Genomic DNA, 25,882 nt, shown 5'->3' on the forward strand with positions numbered 1-25,882 from the left:
ATTTGAAGTAAAGAGCGTAGCCTTGGAATGTAATCTCAGGCATATATTTATAGAAGACAGGAATTTTACAAAATAATAAGCTAACCATTTTGCTCAAGAAGTTAAAAAGGACAACAAAAATTTTTAAGTAGAAAGGAGGAATTCATTTTTAAAAATTAGCTGTAATTGTAAACAAAGTCACCTTGTAGAGAAGACTGTTAATAAACTAACAATAGAACAGTGGCTATAGCCAAACAAGAAAACTATGAGAATAATGTAGGAGCCAATCAGGCAGAAAAAAAGATAATTTAAAGCCAGTCAAGTGAAGAAGGAAGTTAGGCATATTCCAACAAGGAGTGTAGAATTTCATCCCCCTAAATCAGGTGATAAAAAATGGAAAGAGATTGCAATCAAAATTGGTGCCCAAAGGGACAAGTGAAGCACTTGTTTGTAAATCTTACCCCACCTGAAAGGTTTTGACTGGGCTGCCCATGCCTGCCCAGTCCCTAGCATGGACAGGGCCCAAGTCTAAGGGAGGTTTAGTACATGTCAGTCTATGACTCAGGTAGAATTGGCCTAGAACACAAGTTCCTCAGACCCCAAAGAGGTTTTATTTTTCAGGGGTTTTAACTACCATGGTTATACTCAATGGATATAAATTTGAGCAAACCCCAGGAGATAGTGGAGAACAAAGGAGCCTGGTGTGCTACAGTGTATGGGGTCACAAAGAGTCAGACATGACTTATCCGTAAACAACAGCAACAAAATAGATAACAACATGGATAAATCTCAGGGGGGAAAACTTTTGAATGAAATAGGCAAGTGGCAAAAGAATAGTATATACAATATCAGTAAATTTTTTAAGACAGAAAAGAAATTAATTGGCAGAAGCAGATCTTTGAATGCCAGGCTGATAGACATTTTAGTAGGCAGTGAGAATTGATTGTTGAATGAATGAGTCGTCAAAAGATTTTGAGCCAGAAACCCACAGCTGTGCTATAAGAATCATCCAGCAGGTTCTTAAACTGGAGTCCACAGACAAAACTCAGGGGGGCTTACATCCTTGCATGGGGCAGGGGGGTGTACTTTTTTATCTTCAGGAAATGGAGTGCTTCCTTCAATTATGAATATAGTCAACAAAGCATAATGGTATTGGCAAGACCTATGATTTTGTCACCAAGAGAAATCACAGATATTTTCATGTCACATTACCCCATCACACTTTGAAATTAAACCAGGCATTAGATCTGCTACTGGACCTCATGACTTAATGAGTTAATATAGAAATACATACAACACAAATCTGATTTTTAAAACATTTTTAAAATGCATTTCAACATAAAGATTTCCTTGCAATTCTATGTGCTTCATTTATACATTAAAAAAAAAAAAAAAAGATTCTGAGAATGTCCATCAGTTCACCAGACTGCAGAAAGGGTCCATGATTGCAAAAAAAAAAAAAAAAGTGAAAACTAAGTAAGATGGCTAAGAGGGGAAGGTGGGGCAGATCCTTGGAGGCTGGGAAAAAGTCTGAACCAGTGATAAGAGAGCTGGAATGAGAGGGTGAAGGACAGGAGTGAACTCAATCCCCCAGGTGTCACTCATTTCCTGCCCAGACCCGGCACCTAGAACAGTGCTTGGAACACGAGGCCACTAAGTCAAATTTTTTAAATGAATGGAAAATGGAAGTGGCATGGAGGCAATTGTGAGGTGGAATATACTGGGCTGGTCCACTGAGTGGGCTTACGAGTCTAGAAAGAAAGAAGGGTCAAAGGGGTAGAAGGTGTTGCACGAAAGCTGGGGCATTCAGTGAGGTCTGGCATTGGAGTAGGTGCAGGAGGTTGGAGACTCGCAGTGAGCTACCACAGGGGAAGGATTTATTCATCTTCTGAGCCTCCACATCACTTGGAATCACGCACTGATCTAGGGTTTTAATGTCACCCATCTGGTTCTAAATTGCTTTTCTCCTTTATAAATGAGACTCTAGAGCCATTGTCCCAAAGCACATTTGTCAATCTTCCTGAATGTCTTCCACAAAAGCATGTTGTAACGAGGTTTTTCAAGCCCAGAACACGTAATGCAAGGCATGACTTGCCCTATATGATACCACCCAGGCAAGTCTTGGATCTGGGACCAGAATCATAAAATTCAAGAAGAGGCAATTGGATTTCATAATGGTTAATTTTATGTGTTAGCTTGATTGGATCTTCAAATGCTCAGCTGGTTAAACAAATACTGGCAGAATGGGGACAGTGTACTTTCTGCCTGACTGTTTTAGAGCTGGGACATTAGTCTTCTCCTATCTTCAGACATGGACTCAAACTGAAACACTGAAATTACACCATCAGCTCTCCTGGTTCTCAGGCCGTCAGCCTCAGACTAGAAGCACAGCACTGTTCTCCTGGGTTTCTAGTTTGTCAAAACAGCAGATTCTGGGACTTCTCAGCCTTCAGAACCACGAGTCAATTCCTCACAATAACTCCAATTCCATATATATATATATATGCTCTAAATCATCCACATAAAAATGTTACATACCATAAGTTCAGAGAAAACTGTTTCTTTTGCTTTACTTAATTCATTAGAGCAGCAAAAGAACATTAAGAAACATGAGGTGATGAATTGCAGTGGGATTTAAGTTTGGTTCAAACAGTGAAGGTGAAGACTGCTTTAGAAGACAGCAGGAATTAAGGTCATCTGGGGCATATGCTCACACACATACACACACACACACACACACACACACCTGCTCCATTTCCTCCTTAACCACTCTTTTTTTTTTTTTTCCTTAACCACTCTTCATGACCACTTCCTCACAGTGGAAGCAATTTGGCTTCCACCGTGATGCTCCATTACTCCTGGTCATCTCTAGTCTCTGTCCAAACTCCAACCATTCCCATCCACTAATGATGTATATCTCTAGCTTCAAGCTTTCAAAAATAATGGAATCATAGATAGATGCTAACTAATGTCTCCATTTCACAGGTTAAAAAAAAAAAAAAAAAACCACCAACAACCTGAGGATCCAGAAAGTCTAGAGATGTGTTCAGGGTCATGTACCTGCTGGTAATTAGAGCTGAGACTAAGAAGTCGGGGTTCCTAAATATTAGTTTAACACTCCTTTGGATAACCCAGTTAGTCCCTCTGGTCTATGAGCAACTATGAACTATCTCCAATTAGATATGCTTTGTTCAACTCAAAGACTTCAAGCTGCAACATGCAGTCAGAAAGACAGCAGTAGCTTGTAAAAATGCTGAGTCTTAAATGGAAAACTGGGGGAAAGTATGTGTCACATAAGATAGTCAAAGGGTTAATATCCTCCATTTGTGAGACACCATCCTGTCCATTTGACTTGTATTTATTGAGAACTTACTAGCTGCTTGACTGTGGTAGACACTAAGAATATCATGGTGAGTAAAAATAGCATGGTTTTTACTTGCATGGGATTTACCATCTAGTAGGCAGAGACAGACTCATCAGAAATCATTGTTGGGAAAGGCAGTCACATGCAGCTTCCTGCCTCCTGCCTGGAAGGGTTGCCCTGGGCCTGGAACACTTCCTTACAAAGAGAGAAAAAGCCCTACAGCCTGTACCAGCCATACTTCTTTGTTTTGGAACATCTTCCCCTGTTCCAGGTTTGATGTGTACTTTTTTTGTTCTGCTTGAGCATGTGGCTCATTGGCCCTCAGGCATGTCCCCACCTTTTTGAATTTCAAACCCATATGCGGGAGGGGGTGTCCTTCCTGCAGCAGAAAAGGGGTTCATACACCATCTCCCTGTCTTACTCTGGGCTGTGGAGTGAGACCCGCTGACCACAGGGGATGGATGCTGGCTGTTGAAGCTGCTCTTGCTCTGTCTCTTTCCGGGGGGGGAGGGGGGGGGTGCGGGGGAAGCGTTGTTCCATCCAGAGCCTGTGTAAGTTCCCTCTTTCTTGGCGACCCTGACACCTGCAAACCATGCAGTGGGTTGACACCCTGGTACTGCTGCTCCTGGTGGGAGGCAATAGGTGTCACTTGCTCCACAACTGCCATAATGAAACCACAGCGGAAGGAAAGAAAAGCCCACTGAGGGAGCATGTAACTGAAGGGTGGATGTGACTGAGCTGAGAATGAAAGTATAAACCAGAATTAGTTAGGGAAAAATAAAAGAAGAGGCAGACACTACCCTGTCCCTTAGGCAAAGGCAAAGGAAATTATGTGCAACTGGCCTATGGCAGGAGGAAATATATTTGAAAAACTGGAGACTTCCCTGGTGGGCCAATGGCTAAAACTCCACATTCCCAATGCAGCGGGTCCAGGTTCAATCCCTGGGCAGGGAACTAGATCCCACATGCCACAACTAAACATTTGCACACCGCAACTAAAGATCTCATATGCCACAACTAAGACCCTGTACAGCCAAATTAACAAATTTTAAAAATTGAAAGAAAGCTGGCGTGCCCTCGGGGCATAAAGTAAGAAGAAGGATGAGACTAAAAGAGTCAGAGAAGGGATGATTGGGACCAGACAGAGCAGGACCTTCTAGGTTATACTGAGGATTTGAGTCTGTATCGGTTGAGAAATGGCTGGCACAGAAGTGTCTGTTAAGGACGGGGCTGACACAGTGAGATTTGTCTTTTGAAAAGAGGAGGGTGGCAGCGATGGGAAAATGGATCAGAAAGGAAGGAAGTGAGACCACTGCCCACGTCCAGGAGAGAGACAAGGGTAGCTTAGACCAGTGGTTCTCAAACTGAGAGATTTCACCCCTTAGAAAACACTTGGCAATGTCTGGAGACATTTTTGGTTGTTCCACTATGTGTGGAGGGATGTCACTGGCATTTAGTGGGTGAAGATCAGGGATGTTACTAAATTATGATACACAGAACTGACCCCACAACAAAGGATTATCTGGCCTGAAATACAAATAGTGCCAAAGACCATGAAACCCTTGCTCAGACTGTGGTGGTGGTGAAGATAGAGTACATATTGCAGAGATAATTAAGAGGTTAATATCCACAGTAATTAGTGGCTGATTATGAGGAATGAGGGAAAGATTAATTAAGATAACCCTCAGGTTGCTGGCTTGCCCAAGTGGATGAGCAGGGGCATCCACTGAAATGAGAATATTTTGGAGGCGGTGATGATCTGGTGGGAGAAGATAAGGAATTCAGCTTGAAGCCTCATAAACTGAGATGCCTTTTAAGACATCCAAAGAAATCAAACCTCCAGTTCTCTAAGTCTACAGCTCAAGGTGGGAATCCTGAGCAGGAGACATGTATTGGAGGGGCTTTTGTTAATAGAAGACGTGGGCATGGATGAGATTACCTAAGAAGGGAGGACAGAGTGAGGAGAAAAGAGGGCCCAGGACTATTTGTTGAGAAACTCCTGGGAGAAGAACACAAACTAGCAAAAAGCTTCAAGCAGGTGGGAACAAACCAGGGCATGTCACATCCCAGAAGCTTCAGAAAGGCCTGTTTCCCCCACAGCTTCTCCAACATGGAGTATCATAGATCTTTTTTGATGGTGATGTTATAGTCACTAGTTTGTTGTATTTTTAGATTTCATATATAAGTGATATCAAACAGTACTTTGTTTCTCTCTGACTTATTTCACTAACCACAATGCTCTCCAAGTCCATCCATGTTGCTGCAAATGGCAAAATTTTGTTCTTTTTATAGGTAATATTATACACACACACATACACATCACAGTTTCCTTAACCATTCACCTGCTGATGGACACTGAGGTAGCTTCCATATCTTGGTTATTATAAGTAGTGCTGCTATGAACATTGGGCTATGTGTATCCTTTCCAACTTAGGGGAACTGCTGCATCTTATGGTAGCTTTATGTTTAGCTTTTTTGAAGAACCTCCGTACTGTTTTCCACAGTAGCTGCACCAGTTTACCTTCCTATCAACAATGTATGAGGGTTCCCCTTTCTCCACATCCTCACCAACATTTGTTTTTGTGCTCTTTTTGACAATAGTCATTCACAGATAGTTTTAGCTTTGTTATTGCTTGGTTTAAAAAGTCCAATTTAAAGATATCAAAGTTTTAGGCCCAGGAAACTCTTCTCAGCTGCAGGGAAACCTTAGGGGATGTTAAGGTCAGTTATTCATCCCTTCGAGCCAGTGTTGACCCCAGGTCTAGGGGCAGCGTCAGCAGCTGTTTGTGAGTTTATGACCCCCTGGGTGCAGAGAGTCCTTCATCTTTCAGTCCTAAGCCTTGTGTTTCATTGACGCACAGCTTTCAATGAAAAGAAGCCTTGCAATTCAGCAAGTATTTACTGAATGCCCCACTCTAGACTCTGTACAAATCCTGTTCAACAGTCCATGTCCATCAGACTTAGGGTGAATGACTGGTGCCCTTGCATGCTTGTGTGTGCGCGCACCCACATACACACACCCAGCTTGGGACCCTTCTCTTTGGGCTCAAAAGTCTCAAAAAAACAAGATCACTGTTCTCTGAAGGCCCTTTTGTCTTGTGAAGGGTTTGGCCCTACCTGCACAGGACAGAAAACCAGTGGCACACAGGCCTAGCTCCCAAGGACATAGTCAAGGTCTCAGCAACTCCTTTCAAAAATTCAGGAGCCACAAAGAGGGATGATTCAACAGAAGCTTGCTTATTATGCATCTTGCTGGGATCATTCCAAGAGTCCTTGGGGTCACTCAGAGGGGCCACAAGGTGGCCTGCTGGTGCATTAAAAACAGACTCCTGGGGCATGTGAATGGCTGCATCTTTGTCACTTTTCCTATTTGGCCTCTTCTAAGAAGTGCTTGGACTGAATTTTGGCCTATAAAAATGCAGTGAGGGAGAGCATTGCTCAGTAACTAGTGAGAATGTCCCTGGGCATAGTGAAGGCAGTTCTGCTGAACTAAGAGGGACTTCCCTGGTGGCTCCGACGGTAAAGCGTCTGTCTACAATGCGGGAGACCCAGGTTCGATCCCTGGGTTGGGAAGATCCCCTGGAGAAGGCAATGGCAATCCATTCCAGTACTATTGCCTGGAAAATCCCATGAACAGAGAGGAGCCTGGTAGGCTACAGTCCATGGGGTCGCAAAGAGTCGGACACGACTGAGCGACTTCACTCACTCACTCAAGAGAGAAGGACTCTGTACTACTTTGCTCTCCTGGTCCAAGCGACCCAGGGACCAGTCTGCTTACCTGTCTCACCCCCACCATTACATGTGTTTACAGGTGTCCTCGACGTCACGGAAAGATAGAGCACACCCACAGAGTGCCTAGTCTCTACCCTGCCCTGACCCCACTTCCCCTCTACTGAGGCTTGGGTTAATACTGAAGGAAACTAACAGATAAGTCAAAAGGCTCTTGGCTTTGACATCAAAGAGGGCAGCACGTAGAAGACATCACCCCCGCCCCACTTTCCCCAGGTAGGCCCGGGCGGGATCGCTAGTGAAGAGCCAAGGCCCCGCTGCGGTTCCCAAACCTCCCCGCCCCAACTCCGCATGATAGTGAACTAGAAGAGGGAAGGTGAAGAGGTGCTTGGCCAGGACCAGGGGGCGGGCCCAGGACACGGAAGCCCCGCCCCGCCCCGCCCCAGCCCCGCCTCCGCAGGAGCCCCTGGCGCTCTGGCTGCCGGCTAGCACTGCGGCAGCGCCAGTCGCCTTCCTCCTGTCGTCTGCGCACAGGTGAGGAGAGGACCCCGCGTCTGAGCCGCTGCAGGAGTGGGAAGCTTCGTGGGGCTGAAATCTGGGAGGGAAGGAAACGGGATCGAATTCCTCAGGGGGCCGGAGGGAGGGACAGAAGTACGCGAGCCCCACGTCCTCGGGCCGTGGGGAGGTGATCCATGCGGCCCCCGGAGAGGTGGACGCGTCTTTAACCGAGCGCTTCTTCGGGTCCAAAGGAGCGCCGGGAGCTTGGATGCCTTGACTCTTGTGGGGATTCAGTCCAGAGTGGGGCCTCTTAGATCCTGGGGCGCTGGATGCCGGGGTCCCGACATCCTTTTGCAATGGTCGCCAGCCAGCAGCGACAGATACTCGTCCTGGATCTTGAAAGGGCGACCTCGGGCTCGCAAGCCGCGAACACACAAAGAAACCTCCCTTGCTGGCGTGCTTTGAAAAACAGCCCTGCCTCAGACTGTGAATGTTGATAATAGGTTGAAGATTTGTTCTGCCCCAGGAGGTGTGTACAGGTGGAAAAATCTGCAGGAGAAGCTCGACTTCTTCGAAAATTTTAATTTAAATTTTCAACAAGTCCGTTCTTCCTTTTTGCATGGAGGGAGGTGGGGGTTGGCGAGAGATAACTCCAGAATATAAGCCCAGCTTTGGGTCTGCCTGGGAAGTTCTAGGTTCATCTGGCCCCCAGAAGGCTTTCCTTTGGAAAAAGTGAAGTGGGTTTGTGCTTTAACGCGGTGCAAGTTTTCGGAACTTAAGTCAGGGACCAAGTTCGCGCCGTCATTCTATGTTCTCTCACCTGCAGCTGGAAGGAGAGATGTTCACGGTGCTGACCCGCCAACCTTGTGAGCAAGCAGGTCAGTATCACTCAGCAGGCAGCGAGTATGATTTTGTCACATCACCCAAGAATCCCAGCTTCAGCCCACAGGCTCTTTCATCCACGTCCCCAGCAAATGACGGTTTAACTTCTTTGGTGGGAGACTTAGTCTCCACCGGGCTTTCACCACCGGCATTCCACAGATAAAAGTAATTCTTTTCGTCAAAGCGACACAAAACCAGGACTAGCATGCTTGTTTCACTTAAATGGTTTTTCCGGTTTGCATAATCCATTAATTTGGCCCTTGTGGTTTCCCTTACCCAGCTGTGTGTAAGGTCTGCTTTAGAATATTGTTGATTTTGTGATGACCTGTAAAGTACTTGGAGCTTGCCTCTCTTTCCATCCAAGTTACTGCTGGCCTGGCGCCTACTGCATCCCTTCCCCCTCCGCTCGCCCCTCCCCCCGCCCCGCGCCCAACCCCCGCCCCCGTGGTCAGCGTTGTTACCACCTTTTACTGCAGGCACATGGGTAGAATTTGCACACACACGCACACACACACATACACACACACTTCTGAGCTTGTCCTGCCTGCCTCTGGAGCACATTTTGCAGTTGCTCTGTGTGGAAGCCTAGAAGGGTCTGGCCTCTCCACTCTTGGGAGGTACCTGGTAATTACAGTGTTTGTCCAGCCCTAATGACAGCACAGCTCTAGGCTGCAGTTCCCTAAATGAATGAGACCTGGTCTAGTCCATTTTGGTCTACGATAGGCTTTTCTGCTGGAGCAAGGGTTTGCTTAAAGTAATCACAGCTTTTTACCTGAAAACTGCTGAAGCGCAGAAGACTTAGGAGGCTAGGCTCGTGGCTGTGGTCAGGAGACTGCTTACGTATCACCCCCAGTTCCGCCCCATGGACAGATGTTCTTTAGTGGTGCCCCTAAATTGGTATTCAAAATACTATGATAGTTTAACACATATACTGTAACATCACACATGCAGACTAACTTGTTACATTCCTTCCAAAGGACAAGTTTAACTTGGCAGATTAAACTTCTACCTTGTCTTGTATATAACTGACCTGGCATATGCACTGTTTAACAGTTGATGCAAAAATTTGCCTCTGTGGATAAAATGGTTTCTGTCTGGGTCATATCCTTTGATCTGGAATCACAGAAAAGTGAGCCAAGACCCCTTCAGAGGCCCTGAAGGTTAACTCCACAGTGGCTGGCCTCCTTCCAGGTGCTATGACAAACGATTCCACAGTGAGTAACATGGTGGACAAGTCATTTAACACACTTGGGACCAGTTCTGTGGAATAAATTCCCAGAAGTGGGACTGGGAGGCAGATGGTATACACACTTGCATTTTGATATATGCTGACAAATTCCCCTCCAGTTCATTCCCAGTGACAAGGCAGGAAAATTAAGGCACCTTGGACATCAGGATGTGTGTGTGGCAGTATTTATACTGCAGGGGAATCAGGTGAGGTAGTTAAGAGTTGGCTCTTCTGAGATATTGAGACCCACTGCATGACTGACCTCCCCAAGTAATGAGCACTGTGATGTGACTGGATATTGAGGCTGAATCTAACTCTATATGGTAGTAAATACATGCTCTTTTTTTTTCTTCCATGAAAATATCTCCTAGAAATAATGTAAAGAATAGCTTATGATGATCTAAAGGTAGATGTTCTAGAATAGGACAGGTTCTACCCCACTGCTGGTCAATAGAACTTTCTGTGATGGTAGAAATGTTCTGGAATTACACTGTCCAATATGGTGGCCACTTTTGATTATTGAACACTTAGAAAGAGCCCAGTGGGCTGCCATCTATAGGGTCACACAGAGTCGGACACGACTGACATGACTTAGCAGCAGCAGCAGCAGAAAGTGGCTAGTGCAACTGAGAAACTGAATTTTTAAATTTTATTTACTTTTAGTTAATTTAAGTACTCAATTGGTGAGACATATTTGGATTCTCTGAATTCAGTGATCTTCCTGTTATGCCAGTGTTTATCATAGTTCAGCCATTTGAGTGTCACCACTTAGGTTTATGCTGTAATAGTTCTACCAAGACTATTATTTAGTCAATATTTTACTTTAATGTCTTTTTATCTTTAAAAAAATTAGGTATAAGTTATATATAGTGATAGGTAGTGGTGGTGGTAGTGGTTTAGTCGCTCAGTTGTGTCCTATTCTTTGCGACCCCATGGACTGTAGCCCACCAGGCTCCTCTGTCTATGGGATTTCCCAGGCAAGAATACTGGGGTGGGTTGCCATGCCCTCCTCCAGGGGATCTTGCGACCCAGGGATCGAACTCGGGTCTCCTACTTTGCAGGTGGATTCTTTATGCTGGTAAATGCAGGAGACTCATGTTCGATTCCTGGGTCAGGAAGATCCCCTGGAAAAGGGATAGGTTACCCACACCAGTATTCTTGGGCTTCCCTTGTGGCTCAGATGGTAAAGAAGCTGCCTGCAATGTGGGAGACCTGGGTCTGACACGACTGAGTGACTTTCACTTCCTTCATATATAGTGAAATGGATAGATCTTAAGTTGTGTCCCTAAATTTGGTATTCTCGCCTTCTGGAAGGATTATGTTTTTAGAAAATGGACAATTTATAAGAATATTTTTTAAGGGAAATTGTATCTAAAGGAGCTGGTTTGCTGTGATTTTCAGTTTTTTTCCAAAGGACTTTGGAAAGTTTGATAAATTTTGAAAAATGAACAAACTCATATACCCCACAATCCTATTTAGATATAAAAGCATTTTCATTTCCCTAGAAAGTGCCTGCCCCAAACCCCTGTGCAATTACTGTTCTGATTTCTATCACCTGCCTGTTTTAGAGCTTAACATAAATGGAATCATTTCAGAAAGTTTCTTTCCTTCTTTTCTTTTTTTTAAAATAAATATATTTGCTACTTTATTTATGAAATTTTCATTAGCCCGCACTGGTATGTTAAGACCCAAGTAAATATTTGCTCATAATCATCTAGTTAGGAAATGTTAGCTTAAATTTAATAAGTAGAAATAATCCATTATGATACATTATATATTATCATATAATGCATATAATTATATAATTATCTTTACTTAGAGGCTATATATTTAGTTGAAGACAATTCATATGCTACATTTTTTTTTCTTTTGCATTTACATGTTATGATTAAAATATAAAATATAAATACCAGAGATTACATGACCCCTTTGGGAGGGAACATGTGGATTGGGGTCTAGTTACTCTTCATTTGTCTATGTCTTTACTATAGACACAGGGAAAATGACTGAGATTGAATTCTTACTGGGCACTCACACATCTTAGGAATTCAGACACATTACCGTTTGTTTGACAGTGTCACCACGTACTAAACTTTATAATCATTGACTGTATCTGAAATACAATACAAATGTCTTCTTATTTATTTGAGATTATTTTTAATTGAAATATTATATCACCTGCTTTAATAGAAAACTCATAATTTTCAAATATACATTGAAATAAATGTTATTGGAAATCATCTCAGGGACAATCAGTAATATGCATAACACACTTTGGGAAATACCAGAGAGCTAGACTATGCACCGGAGAAGGCAATGGCACCCCACTCCAGTACTTTTGCCTGGAAAATCCCATGGATGGAGGAGCCTGGTAGGCTGCAGTCCGTGGGGTCACTAAGAGTCGGACACGACTGAGCGACTTCACTTTCACTTTTCACTTTCATGCATTGGAGAAGGAAATGGCAACCCACTCCAGTGTTCTTGCCTGGAGAATCCCAAGGACGGGGGAGCCTGGTGGGCTGCCGTCTATGGGGTCGCACAGAGTCGGACACGACTGAAGTGACTTAGCAGTAGCAGACTATGCACACTCTCCTTGCAAATGCTGTTTTAGTCCACTCTTTGGAGGAAAGATACTCAAATGGGTATTTGAGCCCAGTTGTAGTTCTAAATGTTTGGCTCTCAAAAAAAGCCAGAGGAAGTGACTTATGCATGCAGCTAAGCACCCAGTTAAGCACCAAATTCAGAGATTCTACGAAGAAGGGCAGGGCCCTGTTCCTGATTCCCCCTCATGTGTCTTCTGGGTTTCCTCATTTTAGGCCTCAAGGTCCTCTCCCGAACTCCAGCCATCATCGCCTTGGTGGTCTTGTTTTTGAGCATTGTGGTACTTATGGCTATCACACTCATCCAGACACACCAGAAGGAGGTCCTTTTTCCAGGACCAAAGGTAGGTGTGAAGGGGTTGGCACTGAAGGGAAGAAATGGGCTCTGACATCAATGATTCTCAAGCTATGAGAAGAAAATTCTTGCCCTTCCTCACCTTCAGCTGGAGCCAGGGAAAGGTGGGGTAAGGCCCAGGGAGAAAGACTGGACATGCTAGGTTTGTGGTGTCTGAGGTGACAGATTGATAGTGGTGACACCTTCTCCTAGGATGATGTGGTCTTGCTTTGACTTCTGACTGTTGGAACCAAAGCCAGACTTTGTTGCCAAGAATTATGGATGGCTACCAAAGATTTACCAGTTTGTCAGTCTCCCCAGATGACCCAACCCTGCTCATAAGCGGAGACCAGGAGACTCAGGCTCTTCTTCTGGCCTAGCCTGGGTAAACAAAATCAAGGACCTGGAAAGTCTCCTTGATCTGTGCTGCGTTACCTCTCTTGAGTCTAGAAGTATGCCATGGTCCCTCTGACTCCTCCCTGCACCGAAATTACTCAGGACCTTATGCTAAGTTCCAGAGACCTCTGTCAGCCCTCGATAAAAACCATTTGATAGATAGAAGTGTATGTAGCCCTCTGCCTTGGCTGTCAGGGTGACAGGAGGTGATCCCCTGAGGGACTGTCAAGCGAAAGGTGAAGAGAATCAGTGAGTCCTTCAATTATTTTGAGTAGAAGTCAGCAAACTTCCTCCACAAAGAGCCAGACAGTACATATTTCAGGTTTTGAGAACCATTTATAGTCTCCATTGCATAGCTTCTTTTCTTTTTCTCTTCTTATGACTCTTTAAAGCTATGAAAACCACTCTTAGATGGAGGGCCATAGGAACCATGTTATTTGAATCTCATTTAGTATTTATCTTTGACCTTGGGTCTTTTCTATATCTTCCTGCTGTTAGGGACTGTTCATAGGCTATATTTGATATAGAGGTTTTTAAAAGATAAAAAGAACCATTTTTGCCTTGACTCTGTGGTTGAGTTTGATCTACCATCCAGAGTCCACTTTGCTAAAGGAGTAGAGGAAAATCTGTTTCTTTCTTTCTGTCTGCCTTTAAATTAATTAATTAAATTTTTTCTGGCTGCAAAAAGAAGCTTGTGGGATCTTAATTCCCCAGCTAGGGCTCCAACCCAGGGTCCCAGCAGTAAGAATGCTGAGTCCTAACCACTGGACTGCCAGAGAATTTCCTAAAATCTTTTCTAGATAATGGAACTTTGTTCTTTTATATTTTACTTAAGAATCTCAGCCTCCCATGGATAACATGAATAAAAAAGAAAAAGAAAAGCCTCATGCAGCTGTCCAGTAGTGAGAGGAAAACAAATTATCTGGCTGTCCAAAGACATTAGCTAAGGCCTAGAGAAGCTGTTTTCCCAAGCTCCAGGCACTGCCTTCTTCTATAAACTGTATAAAATCAGGAGTGCAACTAGAGGAAATACCATCTCCTTACTCTTTGTAAATTGCTAGTCAGTTGAGTGAGCATTTTTCCCTGAATTATCTCACTGAAATCTTGTGCCAGCTATGGAAGATGGACAAACCCTGTCACCACCATTTTTCTCAGTGGATGGTGGGACCAGAACTGAAACCTGAACACTCCTTTGCCACCGCCAGGGCTCTCTTCATTTACTTCCAACTGTTCCTTGATCCTAGGTTCTGAACAGGGAGCCCAGGAGGAGATACTGGCCTCTGATAGGAAAACATGTCCTCCTTTGCACAGGAAGGGAGGATGGGCACAGAGACAGGAAGGTGCTGAATTGCAGGAGCGACCTGGAGGGCAAGGAACCATTCTTAGACCCTAGTGCCACCCTGAACGTGTGTGCTCAGTCACTTTAGTTGTGTCTGACCCTGCCACCCTATGGGCCATACCCCGCCAGGCTCCTCTGTCCATGGGATTTCCCAGGCAAGAATACTGGAGAGGGGTTCCATTTCCTCCTTCAGGGGATCTTCCCAACCCAGAGATTGAACCCATGTCTCTCACATCTCCTGCATTGGCAGGCAGGTTCTTTACCACTAATGCCACCTGGGAAGCCCAGTACTGCCCCTGGACCCCATAAATCAAAGGAACCAGCTCTAGCTGCACTCCAGGTACACCTCTCTATGGGACAAGGGAATGTGCCCACCAAGAGCCATGCTTCCCCTTCTAGAACATGCTGGGGACCCTAGAACCCAGGGTCTGTGTGGGCCTTCCCCTGAGAGCAGACCTCGCCACTGATCTGAGGGGTGGCAAAGGGGCAGCTGCTTGCAGGGAGAGTAGACAGAGCATGGGCAGAGTGTACAGTCTGAGCTAGCCCACCTTCTACAGTCAACATACAGGTGCATGAGGCTGTTCACACTGTGGATTTGCCTGTGGATGAGAAGAAGACAGGTGGGGGCGCCGGAGGGCAGGACAGGGCAGAAGTCTTCCTTTATAAAAAAGTGTCCCTTGGGCCCTTCAAATGCGAGGGATAGGCTGGTTAAGACAGTTTGGGGAGATGAGAGGTAAGTTCAAACTGGAGGGACATGGAGGAATTAGAAGACCTGAAGAGTAAACTGGGTAGAGAAAAGTGGGTCTCCGAGCAGTCTGGAGGGAGGGTGCTGTTGAAGGAGACCATGTTTAGTTCCACTGTTCAGAGGGGTTTCCCTAGTCAAAGATGCCTGTGCAAGACAGTCATCTGGGGGTGACCCCAGGAAGCACTGTGGGGGGTGGAAGTGAGACAGAAGGGAAGGGGCTTCTGTCCCAGTGGAGGGGCTGATACCCAGAGGTTACCACTGTGGGCATCTGGGACTGCCCTGGGAGCCAGTGCAGAACTCACCTCAAGGATGAAATCTGTCCCGGGCATGCAGAACACCTGCCTCGGTCATCCGAGTCCAGGGCGTATTTACACACCAGCTTCCATTAGTCATTGGTTGCGGGCTGCTCCCTGGGGGACATAAGCTCTCTAGTATTTCTGGCATAGTGTGAGCTTAGGTAGGCTGGGCCAAGGAGACAGCCTTCAGGCAGGTAGAAAGTGCATACATTAAAAAAAAAAAAGAAAGTGCATACATAAGTGGACATCACAGGGGTGAGGGAACCATCAGTGACTGTCACCCTGTAGGTAGATTATTTTCATTCCAACTTTGAAAACGAGAAAACAGAGGAACAGAAAGGGCAAATAGCTTCCTGCGATTACACAGATTAGAAGTAACATAATTGGCATAGAAGGAAGAAAAAAGCAGAGAACAAAGGCCTTAGGCAAGAGTTTGGAAGGATCGGTATGTATATCCTCATTAGCAGACACAGTTCAGAGAGGGGATTTTTAATTTCTTCAGCCCCAGCTGTAGGAGAATGACTTGTATGACATCGGAATATTGGCTCAGGGGCTCATCCTGTTTCACTGAGAGAGTTAGGTGTGAGAAAAGACAGATGTTGTGGGCCAGCTGAAGTCGAGTGGAATGACAGCCTGGAAGGGGGCCCTTCACATGCAGCTTTTCTCAGGCTGTCCAGAGACCTGTCCTTCTGTTGTGCAATGTGTGCTGGGGGTGGGAAGGGCAGTGTGGAGGTGGAGGCAGTGAATATAAAAAAAAAAATGAAAAAACATATAAATTTTTCATTGTCTGTGTTTTCATACCTTGCCTTATCTTGCCTTTGTGTGCAGCTGGTGGTTCTGAGGGGCCAGCTCCATGGTGGTCTGCCTATATAGGGGGCCCTGGAATGTTCCTCAAGACCCATATGAGAGGTCAAGATATCTGGCTATTAAATCCAATGTTGGCCCACCTGACCTTGTTTTATCTAAGTGTTCCGTTCAGTTCAGTTCAGTTGCTCAGTCATGTCAACTCTTTGCGACCCCATGGACTGCAGCATGCCAGGCCTCCCTGTCCATCACCAACTCCCAGAGTTCACCCAAACTCATGTCCATTATGTCGGTGATGCCATCCAACCATCTCTTCCTCTGTTGTCCCCTTCTCCTCCTGCCTTCAATCTTTCCCAGCATCAGGGTCTTTTCAAATGAGTCATCTCTTCGCATCAGGTGGCCAAAGTACTGGAGTTTCAGCTTCAACATCAGTCCTTCCAATGAACACTCAGGACTGATCTCCTACAGTGGAACTATTAAAACTTAGGCAGTGAGGGAAATATCCCCAGTCCCTTTATCATTGTTACTGGTTTGACCTGCTCTATCAGCCTGAGGAAGAAACATGACAACGTTGCCTTTGTTTTTCACCTACCCTGCCACTTTATTATCATTAAGTCTGATATCTGCCTCTTGAGGCTTTACCCTCCCAACCCTGTCACAGTTGCTTAGAAGCCCTGAAGCCTCAGTCCCATCTGATCAATATCCCAGTGCCACTGCCACTGCCGCTTGCACCCACATGGTGTCACTGTTGAAGAAGGGCATGCGGAGTCCCAGGTTTCAGGGACACTGCTTTTCTGCCACGACCTGCTCAGGTCACATCAGAGCCCAGGTTAGGTCACACAACTCTCCAAAGCACAACAACTGGACCGGGCTGTGTTAAAACCATTTCCTTCTAACCCTCATCCATTCTCAGTCGTCAGCCTGGGTATCAGATGCCCTGTGGCCCACCCTGGTTTACCTCTTGGAAAACAAGAGTTGGGTAATTGGTTTCTTCCTTTCTAGAAAGCCCTGGCTCCTTATTCACATTGGTCATTCTCCTCTCCACCCAGATCTGCACACCACTTAACTAAGAGTTTGCTTTCAAGGGTCTTTTGTCTGAACAAAGTCTGCCATACCATACCAGGCACCTTCTTACTAATCAGTCACCCTGTTAAGACTTGTTTTTCTTCAACAAATATCATATATTAATGCATCTCTATGGAATCTAGAAAGACGGTACTGATGAACCTATTTTCAGGGCAGCAATGGAGACGCAGACATAGAGAACAGATTTGTGAGCACAGAGTGGGAAGGAGAGGGTGGGACAAATGGAGAGAGCAGCATGGAAACATATACATTACCATAGGTAAAGTAGATAGCCAGCAGGAATTGGCTATATGACTCAGGGAACTCAAACTGGGGCTCTGTGACAACCTAGAGAGGTGGGATGGGGTGGGAGGTGGGAAGGAGGTTCAAGAGGGATAGGACATATATATATATATATATATATATACACCTATGGGTGATTCATGCTGATGTATGGCAGAAACCAATACAATATTGTAAAGCAATTATCCTTCAATTAGAAATACATTTTAAAAAAGACTTGTTTTTCTTGGAACTCAGGGAAGTACAGGGGCTATGGGTACAGGTTTGAGAATCAGACCCCAGCTTGATCCCAAGTCTGTGACCTTGGCTAATTATTTACCTCTGTGAGCCTCAGTTTTCCCATCTGTCAAGTGGGGATGATGATAACACCTGCCTTATAAATGCGACACTAAGGCCCTTTCTGCACTGCCTGACATATTATAAGGGTTCAGCAAATGTTTATTACTATCCCTATTCTTATTATTATAGTAAGAGTAATGATGATGATGATGATAAACACACCTAAGAAAGCTGATCATGTGATCTTTGCTTTTGCTTTTCCTAGAAGCTCACACAGTCCATGACCATGGGTTAATATGGAAGACTGTTTCTTTTCGGTTGACCTACTGAGTGTGTCTTCAGTTCTGCATCAGGCCATGTTTTTTTTTTTCTGACAGTGCATTAAACAGAGGGTGACTTGCTGCTTTTCACCCAAACATCACCCACTTCATTGAACTGAATGAAATTCATTCTCCTCTTACACCTTCCTCCATGGAACCACACTGAGTTGCACTGATCTAGGCAGATGAACTCTGAAAACTGGTTGAAGACCAATTTTTCCACTTTTAAAAATGCCAGTGAAAGATGGTGGGGTGGGGGTGGATTGTATTAGTGAGAAGTAGCCCTGGGCCTCAAGGCTGCTGTCAGTACATCGGCAGGTACCCAAGGGGCTGCCACTTCTCCTGCAAATCTCAGAGCAAAGTCTCTGGCGGCACCCACTGTGGTGAAAACTAAATCCCATTTTTCTGGAGTTACAAATGAAAATGGACATTCTTCTTTCTTTCTGATCTTGGCCCAGGAACCCTAAGCGTTCTTCATGAAGGGTTGGGATAAAGAAGATTTGGGGGTAGACAGTGTGGTATCCTCTGGAGCGGCTGCCTTCTTATGCTCGCGCTCCTATCAGTACCTGGCCTGGAGGGGCCGGTGGAGGGGTAGGGAGCAGGTTGGCAGCAGAGGGAAGGAAAGCAAGCACTGACACAGAGGCTCAGACCTCTGGAGTGCCTGATTTCCTTCCATTTCAACCTGTGCTTTAACCTCATGGGGAGCCTCTGCCTGGAACAGATTGTGAACAATGCCTCCCTTGTTCGCCATAGAGGGGTGTCATGTCAGGATCCCAAGCAACACGCGTCATCAGACTGAAGAGCCCAGTTGAAGAGGCTGTTCAAGTTCAAATACCAGTGTACACAGGGTGTTCTCAATCTTAATAGAATGGAGGAGCTGGAGTAACACTTTTTTATTTGCTCCTATTTCAAATGAAGCAAGTGTTCATGGCAGAGTTTAGAATCAGGGGATTGGTTAAATGAATTACTGTATGTCTCACAGTCAATGTGATTAATGTCTTAAAAATCATGATGTCAGTATTTTTACTGATAGGGAGAGATGTTCTTGATATACTGTTTTAGTAAGAAAAGAGCATTGGAGAAGCTTCTGTGTAGTATAATTCTGTGTTGATTTAAAAACATATGAAGCATAGGTGTATATGTAGTTGTATGCACAGAAGACCATTGGAAAAGATATATAACAAGGTGTTAAAACAGTAGTTGGGTTTGAGGAGTGTTATTCACTTTTCTTTCCTCTTTTTCTTGCTTTGTAATTTTATTTATTTTGCTTACTGGTTTTTCTATGTAGCTTGTATTTATTGAACAGCCAGTAAGCATCAGGCAGATGGTCTCCTGTTTACTTCCAAAAGGAAGTTGTCTGAAGATGATGGAATCCAGAGAGGTTAGGTCTCTTACACAATATCAGAAAAGTAGGAATCCATCCGATTTGACCTGCCTCCAGAACCCAAAGTCATCTTCCTCTCTGAGACAGGCTAGGCTAACTCAGTGGCAGAGGAATTGGGGAAAAGCTGCCACCCAGAAGCCTCTGATGCCCTGGGCTGACTCCAGCCCAACCAGATACTGACCTAGGTCAGCATAACTCATTCCTGTGCCCCTTGGCTGCTACTGCATGCTGTGTTCTGGGCAGGTCTGGTCCAGAGCCTGGGCTGGGCCACACCTTCAAGCAAAGCTCTCTGGTAACTGCCTCAAGCTGGGTGAGATGGCTGGCAATACCCTCCTGTCCATTTTTCCACACATGAGTCACCAGAGTGAGATGATATATCAACAATCTTTCGTATTTTGGTTTTTTCCTCCTTAAGTACTTCCTACCATGGTTTCCTATGCTTATTCCCAGGCAGATAGTCCTGGAAGTTTGGACAAGAAACAGTAGCAGGTGACTGACGATTCATTTTCCTCCTGAGACCCAGGTGGCTTCTGACCTCCCCCACCTCCACCCTGCGGAATCTGGATGAAGAGAAATCAGGAGATTGTCTTTGCATGCACAATCTTTGGGGTACTCATCTTTAACCTTGGCTGCATATCGGAATCACCACGGGAGCTTTAAGAACTGTTTGTGCCTGGGTCGATTGACAGAGATTCTGATTTAATGAGTCTCGGGTGTAGCCTTGGTATTGGGAGCTTCAAAAGCTCCCTAAGTGATTCCACTGTGAACCAAGGCTGAGAACTGTGGCCTAGAACACCTGACCCACCTCCGCCCCACCCCTCCCTCCAGTCTACAGAAACAAAGTTGGTTTGGAGAAAATAGTTTTTTCTTCTTGGTCAGGTTCTATATAAAGGAAGCAGTGTGGGTTAAACTCTTGGGACGACTCAGGGTTCTCAGTGGTTCTCTGGGAAAAGGGGTCCTCAGAGAGGCTGAGCCTGTAATTAACTCTCGTCCCCCCTTTTATTCAGTATGGAATTGTACTTGATGCCGGGTCTTCCAGAACCACAATCTATGTGTATCAATGGCCAGCAGAGAAGGCGAATAATACTGGAGTGGTCAGTCAAACCTTCAAATGCAACGTGAAAGGTAAGGCCCAAGGGAAGAAGGGAGAGTCCTAATGTCCTTTGGAGGCCTGCAGGGGTCCTGAAATACTGCCTGGAGGCGAGGAGTGAGCACTGGGCTGGGTGTCAGGGAAATATAAGACCTCTTGTTAGCGCTGCTACTCTTCAGTACGGTGACCTTAGGCTAGCCCCTTCCCTTCTCTGGATTTCAGATTTCTCATCTGTAAAACAGAAGGCAGGGGTGTGAAGAACTGTGACTGGTGTGATACGGATGCTGGTGAAAGACCCAAAACTCCTGTGATAAACACAGGAGAGTTTATTGCTCACACAAATGCCCGAGGATCAGCGTTTTCTTGTCCTGGTTCTCTGAGCTCCAATTTGCACAGGGTGATGTGTAGAGAGCGCCAGATGGTACCTGCTTGCACTGTGGGTTGTATTACCAAAAAGGAACCCTGAGATTGGAGAACCTGAAAGATTTATAATGGGCACCTGCCTTGCTCTGGAGGGAAACACTATCCGTATCTTCTTAGCCTGTTCATTATGCAAATATCCCTGAACAGATAGTCCAGAACAACAGCAGTGAGTGCCTCTGCTCATAAGACATGTAGAAACGTGAGAAACTCATGAAAGCAATGGCACCCCACTCCAGTACTCTTGCCTGGAAAATCCCATGGACGGAGGGCCTGATGGGCTGTAGTCCATGGGGTCACTAAGAGTCGAACACGACTGAGCGACTTCACTTTCACTTTTCACTTTCATGCATTGGAAAAGGAAATGGCAACCCACTCCAGTGTTCTTGCCTGGAGAATCCCAGGGACGGGGGAGCCTGGTGGGCTGCCGTCTATGGGGTCGCACAGAGTCAGACATGACTGAAGCGACTTAGCAGCAGCAGCAGCAGGAAAATTATATTCCAGTTGGCTGTGTATGGTGGGAGGGGAGGGTAAAAAGAGAGAGAGAGATGGACCATCTGTAAACAAACAGGCTTGTGTGGCTCTGTTCCAGTAAAGCTTTCTTTATGGACCCTGAAATTCTGAATTTCAAATAATTCTCAAATGTCACAAAATATTATTTAAAAAAATGTTCAACACCATCTAAAAATAATGCATGAATATCTCAGTTCATAGGCTGTATAAAAGAAGGTGGCGAACTGTATATGGCTAAGGAGCTGCCAACTCTGAAACAGAACGTTATCAGTGTCTTTAATGACCCTCCATGCGCTTCCTGCTTCCTCCACAATATATCCTGAATGTTATGTTGACTATTTACTTGTTCTTTTTTTATAGTTTTGTCCTTATGCATTTAGTTTTTCCTGGTTTTGGAAAAGGAATCAAGCGCATATTTATACAATTGGAAGCAAACATTTATTCTGTAATTTGCTTTGTTCACTACCACTTGGTTTTTAAAATCCATCTCTGTTGCTATGAGTACCTGGTTCATTTTTCCCTGTTGAGGGATATTTGTATTTCCCTGGTTACTAATAAGGTTAAGTATCCTTTTATATATTTATGACTATTTCTGTTTCTGTGAAATGCCTGTTCATGTCTTTTGCTCATTTTTCTACTGAATTGCTTGACATTTTCCTATTGAGTTATGGAATCCTTTGTCTTTATTCCAAATATGAATGCTTTGCTATATTATTATTATATTGTTGCTAATCTCTCTCACAGTTTATGGTTTGTCTTTTTAGTTTTTCATGATGCCTTTTGACAAATAAAAGTTCTCAATTTTTACGAAGGTACAGTTACCAGTCTTCTCCCTTTTCATTTGCTCTTTTGTATGTTTTATTTAAGAAATCCTTCCCTAACTTGAAGTCATAAAGATATTTTTCTATCAAAAGTTTTGGACTTCCCTGGCGGTCCAGTGGTTAAGGCTCCATGCTTCCACTGCAGGGGTCACGGGTTCAGGCCATGTGGCACAATCAAAACAAAAAAGTTTTATAAATTTGCCTTTTACAATTAAGTCTTTAGGCCACATAATCAAGCCCAGTTAGTGAATGTATATGTATGTGCCACCCTCTTTAGAGCACTATGATTTTTGACTTGGCCTGGATCTTCCCAACGAGTGTACACAATAGGTTACAGGGATACCCTCAGCCTAGAGGATGAGTTAGACTCTGGGCCAGTCACCCCAAGCAACTTCCTTCATTTCCCTCAATAAGCTGCTCAAATAGAATACTCTCTTGCAGATTGTGGTATAGAAAATGTTGGGAAGCAGAATTAGCTTTCCCGTAGAGAGACCAGGAGTTGTCTCTGGATAACCAGGGTGCATTCTGATCATCTGCCCTTCCACAGAGGGCAGCCAGGAGCTTGCTGACCCCGGGACATAGGTGTCACTTAGGGTCTTAAGAAGCAGACGTGCAGACAGAGGCTGGGGTGCAAGGGAGTGATGAGTGATCCACATCTGTGGAAAGGAGGCAGAAAGAGGAGGATTGCACAGAAAGAGAAGTCAGATTGCAACTCAGGCGTAGCAGAGCTCCAGCCAATTAGAGGTGCCCTGCACTGGGTGTTCTTGCCTGGAGAATCCCAGGGATGGGGGAGCGTGGTGGCCCGCCGTCTATGGGGTCGCACAGAGTCGGACACGACTGAAGCGACTTAGCAGCAGTAGCAGCAGCAGCACTGGGTATAAATGGTCGGAAATGACTGGATGTGATTCCTCCTGTCACTGTCAGTTATTGGATGTTGCCAGCTGGGAAGAAAGTATTGACCAAGACAGTTTTCTGCAGCTAAAGAAAACCCCGAAGGAACTAACATCTGGACACTAAGCCTTTATTTGAAGGGGCATCTGTGCGGCACTTCTCTGGGCTCCTCACAATAGGGGACTTCCATGTCGTCTGAGCGCTGCTTGCATCGTTACCTGCAGCTCACCAGCAACAGCGGCCTTTCTGAAACTTCAGCCAGAGAGCCATCTCTGTTCTCCTAACTTCTGAGCTATTTCTTCACTCTGAAGCAGGCAACAGGACGCTTTTTTAGGAAAGACAGACCAGCCACTCCAAGCAGAGATGATAATGTCGGACAGTGACTAAGACGTCACCCTCATACTATGAGAGCTCTGGAGACTCATCTGAGCTCTCTGCATCTTGACTAAAATAAAAGGCAGAGTAACAGTAATACCCACCCCACAGGAATGATTTGGATTAAATGACATAATATGTATAAAGCAGGTCCATGGGATTTTTCAAGCAAGAATACTGGAGTGGGCTGCCATTTCTTCCTTCAGGGGGTCTTCCCGAGAGCCTGGCGGGCTACAGTCCATGAGGTCTCAAAGAGTCAGACACAACTCAGCAACTGAGCACCAGCACATATAAAGCAGGTAGCAAAGACCTGGCATACAGTAGGCACTCAATAATTGTTAGCTATTAATTATGTGGCACCACACTTTAGAATTCCCAGTGGATATTCTTGCTAAAAGGCTGTTCTAACATAGTTGTAAGATCTGCCTCTACCCCTGGGAGGACAGTTCAGCCAAGTCAGTCGTGATGGCCTCAAACTGCAGGAACAGGTGGCACTTTCGTGGGGAGGGACCCAGGCAGTCTCTCAGAGGCGGGGGCCCTTGGCCCACCCTAGATGTGATTTAGGGGAGGGGCAGGGTCATGGAGCCCACACCACATCCATAAATGGATCTTCTCTCTTTGATCACAGTAGCCGCAGGGATCCATATATACTTGGAATGACCAGAAGACCACAAACTACAGCTCAAATAACAGAGCTGAAGTTTGGCAAGTGTCATCCACTGGAAGACAAGTGGCTTCGCCAAGCATAATTTGGGTTTCTAGTTTCTCAGTTGCAGATTTCCCCAGGACTCCCCTGCCTCGGCCAGTGTGAGGGAGTGGTGAATGTTTGCTTGCCTAGCAGTGTTTCCTGAACGCCCAGGGCCTTAGAAATACCTTTCTCAGGGCATTCGTGGTGGGCGTCCGCCCTCAGGCGCTGCTGTTTTCTGTGAGCTCAGTGGGTGCTGCCTTAGCTCCTGGGTGCCATGCCGGTGTCTGTGGCTCTGGCTGCTTATTTTAAAGCCATTCTCTGAGGGTCACTGGTCCCTTGCCTGTCCCTCATCTCTTGTGTAGGATGCACTGCTCAGGCTTCCTGCTGCCTTTTCTCAGAGGTGACAGTCATGTTTTCCCTTTACACCAGCAGTTAAAAAATTTTCAACTCCACTGAGACTAGACTTAACCATCTCCATTGAAATACCTTAAAAAGTTGCTCTAGGGACCAGGTCACTATAGTGTTGAAAACCATCTTTTGCTCAGAACATGTCTTTTGCTCCTGTCCCACCTCAAGTAAGTCTTATGCCAGCTGTCCAACCCTCTCTTCTCAGATTGGAATAGCAGTTTTAGCTCTTTCGTTGGAGTGTCCCAGTATTCCATGAGCCTGTGAACCCAATCTCCTTTTCCCTCTGGGAGGCTTAAGGGAACCTTATGAAAATAGGTCCCTGAGGGACATGCTCAAATACCCCACATTTCAACATTCTAGCAAGGCTCCTAACCAGTTCCTGTCCAGAGATCAGCTCTTGCAGAAATATATTTTGTTTGCTCCAGATTGAACTACACAATCCCCTTCCTCTAGTGTGGTGGGCTGATCTGAAAATCTCACTGATGGATTGATTCATATACTTAATAAGTATTTATTTGGGTACTTGCTATTTGCCAATAACTGTTCTTGACACTGGGAATTCTAAAATAACCAAAATGTACAAAGTCTCTACTGTTACAGAACTTACAGTCTAATGAAGGAGAGACAGCAAACAAATGGGTATATGATGTCAGTCAGAAATGCTGTGAAGAGAAAGTAAGCCAGCTAGGTGGATAGAGAGTAATCATGCAATTTCATGGGAGAGCAAAGAAGGTGACAGCTAAGCGGAGACCAAAGTGAGATGAGGGGGTGAGCCATGCATATGTTTGAGGGAAGAACGTGCTAGCAGAGGGCATGGCAAGAGAAAAGACCATGGGTGGCAGCGGCTCAGCATTTTCTAGGAAAAGCAAAGGGGCCAGTGTGACTGGAGCAGAACGAGTAAGAGATTCAAGTGGGAAATGAGGCTGGAGCTGTCGCAGAGGCCAGCTCAGGGAGGACCTTGAGATGCAGTAAGGGGTTTGACTTCTACTCAAATGAATTTTGTTCAAAGTATATTGGGAACCCATTAGGAGATTCTGACCAGGGAGCTAACATGAGATGACATCATTTTAACAGATCACTCTGTCAACGTAGAACATGTAGTCAAGAGACTAAGATTAGAGGCAGGGAAAC

The 25,882-nt window shown here is 45.2% G+C and overlaps 1 protein-coding gene across 1 annotated transcript in view; it reads left to right on the top strand.

Annotated features, from left to right (window-relative positions):
- Positions 1-7,526: 7,526 nt before the first annotated feature.
- Positions 7,527-25,882, top strand: part of ENTPD3 (ectonucleoside triphosphate diphosphohydrolase 3) — a 34,557-nt gene continuing 16,201 nt past the window's right edge. Inside the window, exons 1-4 of the mRNA XM_006042580.4 lie at positions 7,527-7,606; positions 8,397-8,448; positions 12,497-12,624; positions 20,553-20,670. Of these exons, the coding sequence (XP_006042642.2) occupies positions 8,409-8,448; positions 12,497-12,624; positions 20,553-20,670 (286 nt within the window). The 5' untranslated portion in view covers positions 7,527-7,606; positions 8,397-8,408. The remainder of the gene's footprint in view (positions 7,607-8,396; positions 8,449-12,496; positions 12,625-20,552; positions 20,671-25,882) is intronic.

This window comes from Bubalus bubalis, chromosome 21 (genome assembly GCF_019923935.1).
Source record: "Bubalus bubalis isolate 160015118507 breed Murrah chromosome 21, NDDB_SH_1, whole genome shotgun sequence".
Taxonomy (NCBI): domain Eukaryota; kingdom Metazoa; phylum Chordata; class Mammalia; order Artiodactyla; family Bovidae; genus Bubalus; species Bubalus bubalis.